At 25.5% G+C, this 14,502-nt stretch overlaps 1 protein-coding gene across 4 annotated transcripts in view; it reads right to left on the bottom strand.

Annotated features, from left to right (window-relative positions):
- Nucleotides 1-14,502, bottom strand: part of LOC107167486 (tetratricopeptide repeat protein 39B-like) — a 56,315-nt gene that overhangs the window by 32,052 nt on the left and 9,761 nt on the right. For 3 of the 4 annotated variants that reach the window (XM_089215701.1, XM_089215702.1, XM_089215705.1), the window contains one exon: nt 8,080-8,184. In XM_089215701.1, the coding sequence (XP_089071827.1) occupies nt 8,080-8,184 (105 nt within the window). Of the gene's footprint in view, nt 1-8,079; nt 8,185-9,305; nt 9,374-9,591; nt 9,800-14,502 lie in introns of all 4 variants that reach the window. The other variant, XM_089215703.1, reaches the window with a different exon arrangement.

The following is a 14,502-nucleotide window of genomic DNA, read 5'->3' as shown; positions in this document are numbered from 1 at the left end:
TTATTTTCTGGCCTGTTTACACAGCTGATTTATTTAGAAATGTTACAAATATTGTGATACACATTATATTTCAACGCTGACAGTACAGCAAGCGCATACAAATTAGGTATTAAAATTGACTTTATATGGAAATTAGTAAAAACCCATTTAAGTACCATTTGTACACTGCTCGCTAAATGAAGTAGCAGAATTAAGGACCAAACGTAGATGAAAGGGGTCTAACAAAGTGTTTTGTTTTTTTTCATTTTGGAACTTAAATCTAGGCGTGTTTCAATAAATTACACCAATACTGGTGTAAGCAATAGTGACTTGCACACTTAGATAGGTATTCGAGAATTTTCTAAAAGGTTTCGTGTAAAATGAGCATAACGTAAGTGTTATCGGAACTAGTCATGCAATAGGATTTCATAAAGGAACGTGCAGTTTCTAAGTCATGATTGAAAAAAATTTCAAAACATGTTTACATGTTGCAGTGTATATGATATGTTGATATGTATGTATATCGTATATGCTGTATGTTTAAATAGTACCTAATATCTACTTTAAATAATAATTACTCCATTATTTATGTTTTAAATGTTTAGATACAAATTCTGAGGATTTAACATATTATTATACCCATATTGATGATGGTAAGTGTAAAATTCGATAGCTGTAGCCGTCGAGTTGTATATTAAGTATTAATTATACTATTATAGATATTATATTTAATACATTTTACTTTTATCTTAAATGTAGACAACATAACGATTAATATATAATTGATATTTGATGAACATAAATTATTTCAGTTCTTTACTATGTTGGCTATAATTAAATACATTCATTGTTCCTTGATGTGTGATCATATTTTTTTCGATGAGTAAAAGGGCAATACAAAGAGTGGTCGTACCTCGTAACATAAAACTTATTTCCCGGTCGACAAATTTGTTAACACGCCACTGCATCACAAATAACATCAATCTAGCAAATGTAAATAGTAGGTATATGGTAAATTGATAACTATCAATTAATCGTTACTTTATTTGTAAGACAAAATTTTATTGTACTCATAGCTAAAATGAATAAATGAAATTGAATGAAATTATTTAAAACGAATTCGATGCGATTCACGTAGAAAACACTTCATTTATACAGGAAAACGGAAAAAAAGGTTCTCTCAAAACTTTTCTATAATTATTAATACATTTACAACTTTTACCATAAACAGATAAAATATTTCAGAAAACAAATTAAATTTTTATTTTCGTGTTACTTGTATCTAAATACAAATCTAAGGTAGCAAGCCAAGATAATTTACGTATAGAGTTAATGTAATGAAATATTTTAGAAATCGAACAGTGAATTTCCGTTAAATATTGAAATATAGCAAATACCTACGTATATGTCATACTATGTACCTATATTGGTTAGACATATTCAGCGATACTTAATAGAAGACAGGAGATTAGACTCTGTATACAGAGTGATTCATAAAGCATGCTACCCATTTTTTCTTCAATAATGCAATTATTCAAAATCTGATTTATAGAATTTTTAAATATACTTAAAGACCATGTTAAAAATTCTTGAGATTTTTGTACTAATTTAGGTCCTACGAATATCCTAACTTCTGTTTTTATAATCAGAACTCTCCTTTTCTAAAAATGATTTAGTGTAGAATTAACATTTTAATGAGTAATTTTTGAGTTATTTAGGACCTTAGATATGTACTAAAGCTAATAGTTTCAAGTTTGAAAAGTATGAGATTTTTAAGATATGAGAGGCATGATTTTGGGCGACCTGTTGGAAGCACGGATTCAGAACAAAGATTTGGGAGGAAGTTCAAACATTTTGTTTACTTTAAATACAATAATTACAATATACACTTAATCTTTGTTTTAAATTTTTTTACCGATATTAATATGACCTCAAACTATTAAATAATAAATTAATATGACCTCAAACTAATAAATAATAAATAAATATGACCTCAAACTAATGAATAATAAATTAATGATTATATTACATTAAATAAAAAAATTCTAATTTCTTTTCTTATTATCGTTTTTCCTAAAACGGTCGATAATTTGTCGATCCTACCAGCTCCCCTAGAACCATCCCTGGCCTATGGCGATTTGAACATTTTAGATTTTAGTAAAATATTAATGATTAATCTATCAAAATTTAAAATTTATAAAAATGGTCCAAGTATAATATATACTAGATCCAATATTACATAAAGCCATGTTTAAATCTTTTGTAAAACTATTTTTAAATAACTGAAAAACTACCTACCTACTCGTTTAAATTTTGAATTAAAAGCATAAACATTTTCAAAAAATTTATCTATAAATAATTTACAGTAAAAATGGAAATTACTTATTGTATGAAAAATAGAAATTTGTATTACCAAAGGACATTCCTCATAAAGTATACCTACCTAATTAGAAGAAGTTCAAGAATTTGAAAATTTGATCTTTATAGCTATTCATAGAAAACCCAAAATTGGAATTTGAATAAATTCAATATTAAAAGAAAATACGGGTGTGAGCATGCTTGCTGGAAAATTGACCTGTATAAATGTATACAGATTGAAAAAAAATACATAACAATATATTATATTATAAGTACCTATGGAGATTAAACGGAATTAGACGCCGAACCCTGGTTACAAAATCGGGTGAAGATTATAAATAACATCTATTTGTTAGTCAAACAAGATCTACAAGGTTTTAGAGTAGATTACGGTTTAATGCAATTCAGAGTACCTATAGAATTCGCTATAAAACGGTTTACAAGGTAATTCAACAAGTTTGTTGTATTGCAATTAATAAAAAAGTACATATTATTATTAAAGTACAAAAAATAAAATATATTATCCGCTAAAACGGTACCGTTTATATTCATTCGTAATCACCATTATATTATATTGTTGACTTACAAGGTGATCCTTTATTTAAGTGTATAATTTCATCAACAATTAGGCAATTAAATAAAAAATATGCTTTTATCATTTTAGGTTCCATGTGAATTGATGAATATGTATATTGATTTTACAATGATGTGTTATAAAAATTGTGTTTATCATCCTCTTTTGGGGCAGTAAAAATTCTTAAATTTTTTACTTCAGCATCATTGGTAGGAAAGTGAATTAGTTAATACTTTTTTATGAGGAAAGGGGAGGATAAATTCCTAGTAAATTTTAAAAACATCATGATAAACCAAAAACAAAACGGGATATTTATAAAAAACCGGTCTCAAGCCATAGATATTTTATATGTTCATTAATAATATTGTTCATAATTTTCTATACATGATAACATTTTAATAATTTGTGGGCTCTTCATAAATTTGAAGGATTTTAAATTTTCATTTTAGTTTTTTTCTCTATAAATGTTGATAAAAAATATTTTGTTGAGTAAAAAGTTTAAAATGTATTACAAGGTTGTTCAATAATCACTAATATCTAATAGTAAAATGAATTACTTTAATAGAAATAATATAATAAAATATACGACACTACCTAAATAATGATAAAAAAATCGTCATTACTTAGAATCGTTTTTCGTATATACAAAAATTTTATATCATTAGAGTGGTACCCATTTGTCCATCTTTTTTTTTAAGTTCTTAAATTTTTAGACGTTAACACACATTTTATCTCAAAGCAGAATACTTATTTCAGAATATACCGACGTTTAAATCTAATTTCGAACAAGTTGTTACAAGAGGCAGGTATATAGGTCCTACTGGTACCTATTTAAAATTTAAACGATTCGAGTAGATTGGCACAAGGTGCCACAGGTACATCGAGTGTAATTGCCACAACATTTTTAAAAATAGTAAAAATATCAAGTGTATGTCTGACATATACAGATTGAACTAAAGCATTTTCTCGTGTATAGATGACGATAAAATGTGGGAAATACAATTACATATATCATATATGGCATACGGATACTATGAGCGCGTTGTCAGGCACGTAACTAGACATTTTTCTATAAGGCGGCCAATATTTTTTGGCCCCTTTCTGTTTTTTGTACCCAATACCACTCCTCTCCTTATCAGACAATATCTATAAAAAATAATAATACATTTCACAATGTATTGTCTGTATTAGTTAAGCATTATATTTTTGTTATTTATTAATATAGGTATACAATATACATCTTAAAAAACTATATTAGGACAAGTCGTCTATTTTTATGGTTCGCTGCTTAGTGCTAAGTTTCTAACTCGATAGATAATAATATTATATTGGGACATATCATTTTGTTAGGCATGTTTATTTTATTATACGATTACCGTATTGGTCCACTATTATACATAGTATTGTCTGTAGTTGTGTTTACTGTTTATCAAATGTGCGTTCGATACCCGTATTTGGCATTTCTAGATTTCAATTTATTAATAGGCGTCTTATTGTCTATCTTGCATTATTGACGAATATTTATAAAATTTCGGAATTTAATTTTTGTTATACGATCGTTAACTTTACTATATTATGGAGTACCATATAATATACAACTAGGATTTAACCGGCTTAGAACAATAATATTACACACCATAATATTTAAAAATAAAAATCAAGGGGGCTAATCCGGGGCCACTGACATTTCTTGTGCCAGGCCCCAGGTCCCCTAAGACCCCCCCTTGGCGACGTGCCTGCGAGTTGTTTAGATATTTCGTACTGGTATTAATTATTGAAAAAAAGCTAATGTGTTTGTGATTGCATCAGCTAAAAACTTATAGTCTACAATATTTACATCAAGCACATATGGGTACGAATTTAAATATAAAATGAATATATACGTATTTTATAATGATTAGGTGATAATTATATGTTTCTACAAATTTAACTTAAATACGCGTATTTCGTACGCTATATAGGCACCTACATAATATTATAGCAATTTAAAAACTATATGAAATTATTCAAGAAATTAAGATAGCATTTCATGTCGATTGCACAATATCAAGGTCGGTGTAATATAATAGTGTGTTCTTGCACATATGAAGTAATTGTTTTTGAACATAATAGAAAAACAAAACGGCAATTTTGTAAAAGCGCATTTCCTACACTATTATAATCCCATTGGTTATAAATACAAATTATACAATACAAACATATAAAATAATGATTCATGATATTACATTTTTCCGAGTACAGTACACTGTCTAAAATTGTTCGTGCAGCACGCTCGTAATATATACATTTTTGTTGTACGTGTTATTCAATATTTATCAAACATAGTATTTTTAGAAATAAAGCTTTTGATCCCGAAGTACTTACACCTACTTAATTTTCCTTCCGTTTTTATATTATAGAATGATGCAGCCATATAATCCACTATAAGACCCGATAATTATAATATAGACAATATAGTACTAACAATACAGTAGATTCTATTTATGTTGAACTCGATTTTAATCCCATTTAAATAATTACTATTACAATATCACTCAATATCTTTAAATTGTTTAGGTTATCCTTGAGTTTTAAAATAATCAGAATTTAATGTATATAGTTTGAGCTTGAATTACTACTATTACAAACAATTGAAGTTAAAAACACAAATTTATTTCGAGATTTAAAAAAAAAAATACATATATGCCACTATGTGGATATACCCACTATATAGTACTCCCTAGTACAGAGTACTTACCCATAGTTACACTAAATCTCATAAAAGTTATGAATGTAAAGAGTGAATTCAGAATGAAAGAAAAACAATTAAGTGGTTAAGCTCACTGCCCAAATAATAATATATTTAGGCAGTGGCGAAACCAGTTTATATCCCCCCCTAAATCATGGTTTTTGGCTACCAGCATATTATAATCTCTTATGTACCTATATATATTGAAACAATTTAAACCCATCCCCCTGAAATTATTTTCAAGTTGCACCGCTGTATATGGAGACTAAAATAAGAACTTACAAATATTTAAAATAGAAAATCTCGAAAATAGTTAGTTCCACTCTCCATAAAAATATGGCTTCCCCTCAAAACGTTCATGTTTATCACTTTATTATAAAATACTGTTCCTATGCCGATTGTATGTATATAACTACAAAAACCAATTAGTTTTAGTTATTAGCTACTACCCTACCTGTGTTTTTAAGTAGAAAATTTAGGCATCAAAAAATGGAAAAAATAATTTTTTTAGATATATACCGTGTGTTCAATTTTAAAGGTAACAGGAAATATTTCGATCGCATGACCTTGAATTTGATTCGGGGTTCTTATACTGCTAATAGGACTAATAAATACGTCTGTTTTTGATAAATAATAATTTATAATTATTTTTATCAGTGCATCCGAAGTTAATTAAAAATTTCTTAAATAGGAACCATTATTTTGAAGACCGGATTTCGATTGATTTATCTTTTTGAACAACTTTGATCTTGACAGTTTGTTGATATCTTCAAAATTGTCATTTTTATGACGGTCGAAAGTTTTAAATCAGTTAATTTGTAAATATCACATTTTTCAACGAATAAACTATAATGATATTTTTTTATAAATTCGATGTAATATTAAATACACATTATAGTTTTAATAAAAATAAATTGTTATAATAATACCTATACATGTGTAATTAAGATAGAGCGTTGAAAAATGCGATATTTACGAATTAACTTTAAATAGACATATAAATAATAAATATCATAAATCGAATTATTATAAATAATATGTAGAATGTAGATTAATATTGTGGCCAGTATAGGTGTTTAGTGATTTAGTGATGTAAATTTAAATTTTTTGTTGTGAAAATTATGAAAATCGTATCATTTCTTATATTAATTTTTTATTAAAAAATAACCTTTGATATTCTATAGTTATAGACTTATAGTTATAGTATATTTAACTTGCATAATTATATTTACAACCGTGTAATTATTGGTATGGTATTACTATTTAGTATTTACCCATCTTAATTTTAACCTATTAAACGTAATACCAAATATGACAAATCTAAAATCCCAATAAATTTATTTCGGCATTAAATGTGCATTCTAATTTGTTTTTATCTATCATTTTACCATTATTAAAAAAATTGTATTTTCACTTCAGTATAAATTTTGAACGTATAAACGTTTTCATATACATTTATTGATTTCATTTAAACTTTTAAATTTCCATTTGATGAAATATAAATCGCTAATAATTTATTTACTTAATCGGTTGTGAAATAAGAATGTGTAGGTTAGATATTTAGATAACATTTTTGATCAAAATATGAAATGGCATCTGCACGTTTGAAAAATTATTTTTTGTTTCTATCGAACTTCAAATAAAAAATATACTTAAATGGAAATATTGGTCATTAATAATTATACCAAATAATTAGGAAGTAGGTACCGATTCAATTTTCAACAAAACTCGTGTACTTACTAGAGAGGGCCATAAACTTTGTTTAAAATTGATTTTTAGGCAACAAAAATTACTCTAAACATGTTAAGTATTTGCGAGTATCTATAGGATTTTTTTAATAGGTACATTGATGAAGCGAGTATTTAAACACTTATTTATAATACATTAATCAATGTAGGTGTCAGTGTACATATAGTATTTACATAAATGGTTTTAAAAACTGATATTATAAATACAAATATAATACTGATTTTCCATTCAAAACAATATATATACCTATATATAACTTTTTTACTTATACCGTTTTTCTGAGTAAATCTTTTTCTAAAACTACTGCCAAAAGGATGTACAATATAATCTATAAACTAATTTATAGGGTTTGTTTTATGAACTCATCCAACAAAACGAATAATACTTTTCAACTGATAAGCTAGCTATATATATAGATATATAACTAACTGATAGCTAGCTAACTCTAGCTATAAGATCCTACTTTGATATGTATAGGTGTATGTACATATACCTACACATATCTTTATACACGTATAAAGAAATGTATACAGCTGATCTATATAAGTATTTGGATTAAACGTAATAGTATCTTTCTTATCCTAAATGCTACTAACTATATTATAACTAAATTGTATTATTGTTAATATTGTAAATACATAAAATACATCAATTTCATATATATATTATAGTATTAAAAGTAGGTACATACCATGGTTCTAATATATGTTGAGCATCGTCAAATTTATTGTTGAAAAACAAATGTATAGCAATTTTGGAATCCGATAAAGCAGTATTCAAGTCCATTTTACAGTGCCTGTAAACAATAAAACTGAATTTAAAAAAACTGCATACAAAATTCAAAAACGTTATTAAGTACATATAATTTTAAATTTTTTTCAAACGGTATTAATGTATTAAATTTATTAATTTAACTAATGTACTCAAACATTTAATAATATAAATTATAATCAATCATTAATTTACATGAATCTAATGGGTGAACATTTTAAAAGTTACATTTTCATTCGTTTATACTTTAAGCAAATTCAGATTATCGAAAAATCAAATTGATTCTTCATACATAAATTGCCTGTATAATAATACAATTATTAGTTTATTAGAAACAGGCATTTTTATAATTCATAAACTATAATAAAATATATAAAACATGAGTTTATCAGTAATATATAAAATCTTTTCATCCAAATATAGGTCATTCATTTTGTTAATATTATCGAAGTTCTTTTTATGATAAAAGTGTCATCAGTTTATATCTAAAATCAAATCTAAGTGAAAATTTGTCAGATTTATCATATTTCATCATTTTTACTTGTATGTATCCGAATTAATTAATTATATTTCATATTTCTTTTTCAATTTCAATCCTAGTTTAAAAGTTATTATTTTGAATTTAATTTAATAAGATTAAAAATTTCATTTCATTTGTTTCCATTTTTGGATATTATTCCACATGAATTAGTTATACAGATTAACTGAACGAATGCCTCAGTTCCGTTCTATAACGAATATATAAGTAAAATACAGTCGACTATATTATCGAGTAGTAGTGAAGGATCGTCTGTAATACACAACACGTACCTATACACTAGTTCTTACATAGTTACATAGCCAATAATTAAGTGATAATAATAATTAGGTTTCTATAATGACCTATAAAATGCTATTTGTTGAGCAGCATTATAATAAAGAGGGAGCTTCTTGTAAATATTTTACTTTATTACTAATGAAATATTATTCGTTTATTATTTAGTTATTAGTATTTTTTTTGTTTTATAATTTTTATTCTTTTAAACTGGCATCCTCGGATAAAAATAACACCAAAAATCTTGTGATAGGCTTTTAGAATTTTTTCCGACTTTGTAATACAGTTACAGTCGTTACAGTCCTATTATTAAGATTGAATTGTGTACAAACCTATGTGTATTGTGTGCGAGTGGTGACACGTGCTATTGGGTCATCGTCGCCTATTTAATATCTATAATCTATAGTATACAAAACAACAATAAGGAAAAGGTTATATTGTAATTTTTAATATATAGGTATATTATGAGAAATAACATTGCATTGGTTGGTATGATGATGGAAAAAAAATAAGGTTTCCCAAAAACATGAGTCTTGGGTATTACCCATGTCTTGGAGCAGGAGGTGACACATAGACCTGGGTATTATTTAAGCATTTAACATTATTAATTGAACATACAATTTATAGGGCATGTCCTCTTTCATTTCAAAGTATCCTGTCACCTGTGCTTGGCAGCTGAGGGACCGCAGATGTGAATTATTTTAATATATACCCACGTACCACACTGTATAAATATCGTATCTTTTATAGAAATATAGAATAAATCGAAATTTAATTGGTTGTAAGTCCACGATTTATTATTTACCAGCACAACCATCGCCACCGACTGGAACAATATAAATGTAAAATATACAATTAAATCTCCTTAAAAATAGGCGCGTACACAAAATATTTTTATTATTTTGGGGAGGGGGAGGGAGATTTTAGGTTATACAGTTTCATATTTATATAATCTAACCTAAAAATAAGATTATATAATTTCAACTACAGAATTATTTATTTCTCATTAACAACTTAAATATATTTTAGAATGTTAATTTTTAGGTAATATAAAAATATTTATTTTTATGATACAAATTTTAATTTTAAAAACACTATTCGATCGAGTACTAATCGAGAATGTAATTTATATTACGACGGAAATGCGAGCTATAAAACTGCAGATATATATTTCTCTTCTTGATAGACATAAACCACTTTCACTCAATAAAAATATATTTAATAATTTTCCTGAAGTTTTTTTTTTTTGGTTGGGGAGGGTTGAACCCCTAACCCTTCTTGTGTATGTGCCTGCTTAAAAAAATATATTTAGCTGAAAATCGTTTCAGAATCTTATGTATATGTGCAATAACTTATTTTACATGTCATTCTTAAATATGATATACACACTTTTTTTTAGTTAATTACATTATTATCTATATAGCAATGACAACAAACATAGGACCAGCTATATGGTCCGTTAATGCATTAAAAGTATGAAATGTTCTAGTCTCCGCTATAGTGCCAATGTTAATGATATGCAAAATATACAAACATCAAAAATGATAATTTATCAAGAATGTAAAAATTTGGTGATGTTTCGATAAGCATAAATTTGTAGTTTCTATAATTTTGTGATGTACCTACCTTTTTTAGCATACCTATATTAGAGTAATTATTTGACTATAGTCAATAATCATAATATATTATAAGAATCCGATAAATATTTCAATGAAGCATAACCTGTATCAATTATCTTTCTAAAAAAGTATGCACTTAGGTAAAAAAGATTTTGTAAGGTATCCTCAAAGTATTCGCGGGGAAAAAATGGAAAAAACATTATATATGTGCTCCTCATTAAAACCACAAAACTATTTATAAAACTAACAACTAAAATGCTAAAAAATTATTCTGTCTCACGATGATCTGACACATAGAATAAGTTTTGTAAGTATTGTATTCAATATTAAAAATTTTTTTTTCTATATAATTCATAGACATTTTTAGTATAATTTTTTTTTAATGAATAAAAAATTAAAAAATTGATATAACATTTTTTGGATGAAATGATGAATCCAAAATAGACTTTTTGAGAATCTGATTATAAGAAAAATTTTGATGGTAAAAAGATTTATCTAAGTTAAGTAGCTTATTTTTTAGGTTAAATTAATTTGGAACATAATACAATTTTAAAAAATATGATTTTTGAGAATTTGCTAATATGAGTATATCTCTCAAATTATTTACTTATCATATAATATAAATAATTTTTGTCATATGTTTAATTAGCATATTTTTTTCGGATCATTTTGAGACACCCTAATCTATGTAATTTAACTCTGAACTCACAGAACTACGACACAATTATTAGTTTATTTTTGTTTTAAATATTGTTTCTACAAAATAATAATATTTAGAATTAGAATACGTAATATAAAATTATAATTAACATTATATAACAAATTAGTTAATAGATAACATTGTATTTATTCGGCAACAAAAAAAACTAATATACAGCTAAAATAAATAATAGACTGCAATAAAGTTAAGCACTGATAAAACATTGACTAATATTAAGTTATATTATTATTGTTTGATGATACTTCAGTAATCTAAATAATGAAAAATGGAATATAAAAAATAGTGTTTACAGTAACAAAACACTAAAAAAGAATCATCATTTAAATTTAACGTAAATATATATATAAAAATAAAGATTACATAAGGTTTTTATGTAATACCCATTGTGTGATGAACCTATTTTAATTTTAAATGACTATTTACACGTAATGTTAATTTGTTAATAAAACACATAACATTATCTATTATGTACCTATATATCTTAAAACATTTAATTAATACTTTATCAATAAAAGGTCTGAACATTAAGTTATAATGATGTTCACAATTGATCGCATTAAACATAACAAGTTAAATATCTAATATTTTTAAATGGATCATCATTATTTTTTACGATGAAGGGACTATAATGATAAATTATAATAATATACGTGGCACATGAATTATAAGTACTAAACTAGGGAACTTATATATTTTTGATTTTTTAATTAATTACATGATTATTGGGATGTCGTAGATGCCGTCGGCGTAGATACCGTCGGCGTTGATACCGTCGGCGTAAAGACATGATACCGATTATTGTACACTGTATTATAATAAATCTACCTACATTTTGCTATTGTTGTCGACCATACGTTTTCAAATATTCATGCCTACACACACGGTATCCGTTCAGAATCGTATAATAGAGTAATTTTCTCAGTTTGTTTACTTGTTTCTATATTATAATGTTACGATTCTTACCAATAAATTGTGTATACCTAACCTATGAACTAACCATTAACTGAAAGATGTATCAATCCTCTACAAATGGTTTTTGATCAAACGACCGTCATATATATTATATATTTTATATAATATATAAATATATATATAATAGGTTCATATAGCTTTGTTATATGGACTAAAATTATAATACTGTATAGTTTTTTGGACCTCAGCACAATGAAAAATTTCTAGATACAGGCCTGATGTAAAGTGCACGGTAAATATTTATTAGTAGAGAAATTTCCTTCCTATTCTAAGTTATATGAAAGATCATTTGTGAGAAATTCATTTAAATTTAATTACTTGCATAAAATATTTAGATGGATTTTTAAATTTAATTTATAAAATCTTTGCAAGTGGTAGAATATAATGGGTACAAGTAAGGCCGTACTTAGAATTTTGAAATGCTCAGTTACTTATGAAATGCAGACTGCCCTCTTTTAGGAATGAAAAGAGTCCAGTGTTAAATAAAAAAACATTTTAAATATAACTAAAAAATTGTAATAAAATAACCAAAAACAGGAGGGAAGTGGGTAGCCGCTCTACACCATCTCTGTTGTAAATATGAATCAACTGTATACCTATTCGTGTAAGTAGTTACTATAATCGATTGTATGAATTATTGCACACAAAAAACGATTCTGAGAAGAGACGGCATATTATTATATAAATATTAAATAATATATTGCTATAAATTATTATTATATTAATTTATTTTACTATTAAGTATTTATGGGAACACGATATGAGTTAACAGCATTAAATTAATCCAAATGTTTTGAAAATTGAAGTGTGTATATATAATATAAAATATAATAGTATAGGTATAGGTACATATACATTTTAAATCTCCACGGAAAATATTTTTTAATTATAACAAAATAACTATAATCTTTATTCTTTGTTTAAATGATGAATTATAACCAAATTTGATCTTCAAATGTCTATAAGAGAAAATTAAGAGTATAGGTACATTACACTACTTTTTTAGATTTTTGAAGTATAATAAACTAACTACTTATTATGAGGAACAATGTATTACATTTTAAAACAAATTAATACTTAGGTACGTGTCTTTAGAAATCACTATGATATAACTTATAAGAAACCTATTGTATTAAAATTTTAAAATTTTTGACCAAGAGAAAAAAATATTATACTTACTAAAAATAAATTTAAAACTTAAAATGTCTATAAATAGCTCAACAAGAGTCAAAATATTTTGAAAATCATACGATAAATTGAAAATGTAAATATCAACACTAAGTAAAAGTTTCAAGTATCTACAAATATTTATTTTTGCATTGAACCAGAATAAAAAAATCGTTTGATGAGATATTGTTGTTTTACGTATAATATATAATGTCTTAAAAATTACGGTAGAACACTAAAGAACTGTGTGATTAGGTTCATGGCATAAATAGACAATTGTCAATATTTTTGAGAAAATCAATTTTAGTCTTTAAATATTGGTGTTACTCTAAAACAAATTACCGTAGACACATGAAATTTTCATTGAATACTGGCATATTCTATACTTGAAAAAATTTTCAAAATATTTCAAACCTTTTAAAGTTATTTATAGACATTTGAAATTTTAATCTTTTTAGTTTTTTTTTTTATAAATGACAATAAAATGTTATTCGCTGGGTAAAAAACCTTCAAAATTTAATAAAGGCTACTAATATAATATATTCACAATGGTAGTTAAAAAATATTAAAAATACAAAGCCGCAATTTTAATAAGCATTGAAAGTTCGAATATTGACAAAAATACATAAAAACAACAAAAATATACAATTTTATTTGAGATAAAAATTCATAAAAATTTATTTTTCTAAATCTAAGATTTGAAATTTAATACAAGATTCCTCATGCGTTTGTTTAATTTTATCAAGTTAAAAACTCTACCGGAAAGTCAAATTAAATTTTTATGAGCATTTAAATTATAATATATGTTGGATATTCAGTATTCACTCAATTTCTCGAATACCGATATTCCAACTTAAATGTCATTCAAAAACAAATTAACTGTACAAACTTGAAATTTACACGTTATGTTTATTTTATTAATTCCATGATTGCTAAAATTTTCAAATATTTTTAAGTTATTTGTAGACATTTTAAATTACCCGTTTTTCCGTTTTTTTTTTTTTTTTTTTTTTTTTATAAATGTCATTACAATTGTATTCATTGGCGGAT

The sequence above is a fragment of the Diuraphis noxia genome, unplaced genomic scaffold (assembly GCF_037042655.1).
Source record: "Diuraphis noxia isolate RWA-SAM2 unplaced genomic scaffold, SU_Dnox_SAM2 contig0001, whole genome shotgun sequence".
Taxonomy (NCBI): domain Eukaryota; kingdom Metazoa; phylum Arthropoda; class Insecta; order Hemiptera; family Aphididae; genus Diuraphis; species Diuraphis noxia.
Note: the sequence above shows the minus strand (reverse complement) of the source record. Positions and strands in the feature narration are given on the sequence as shown.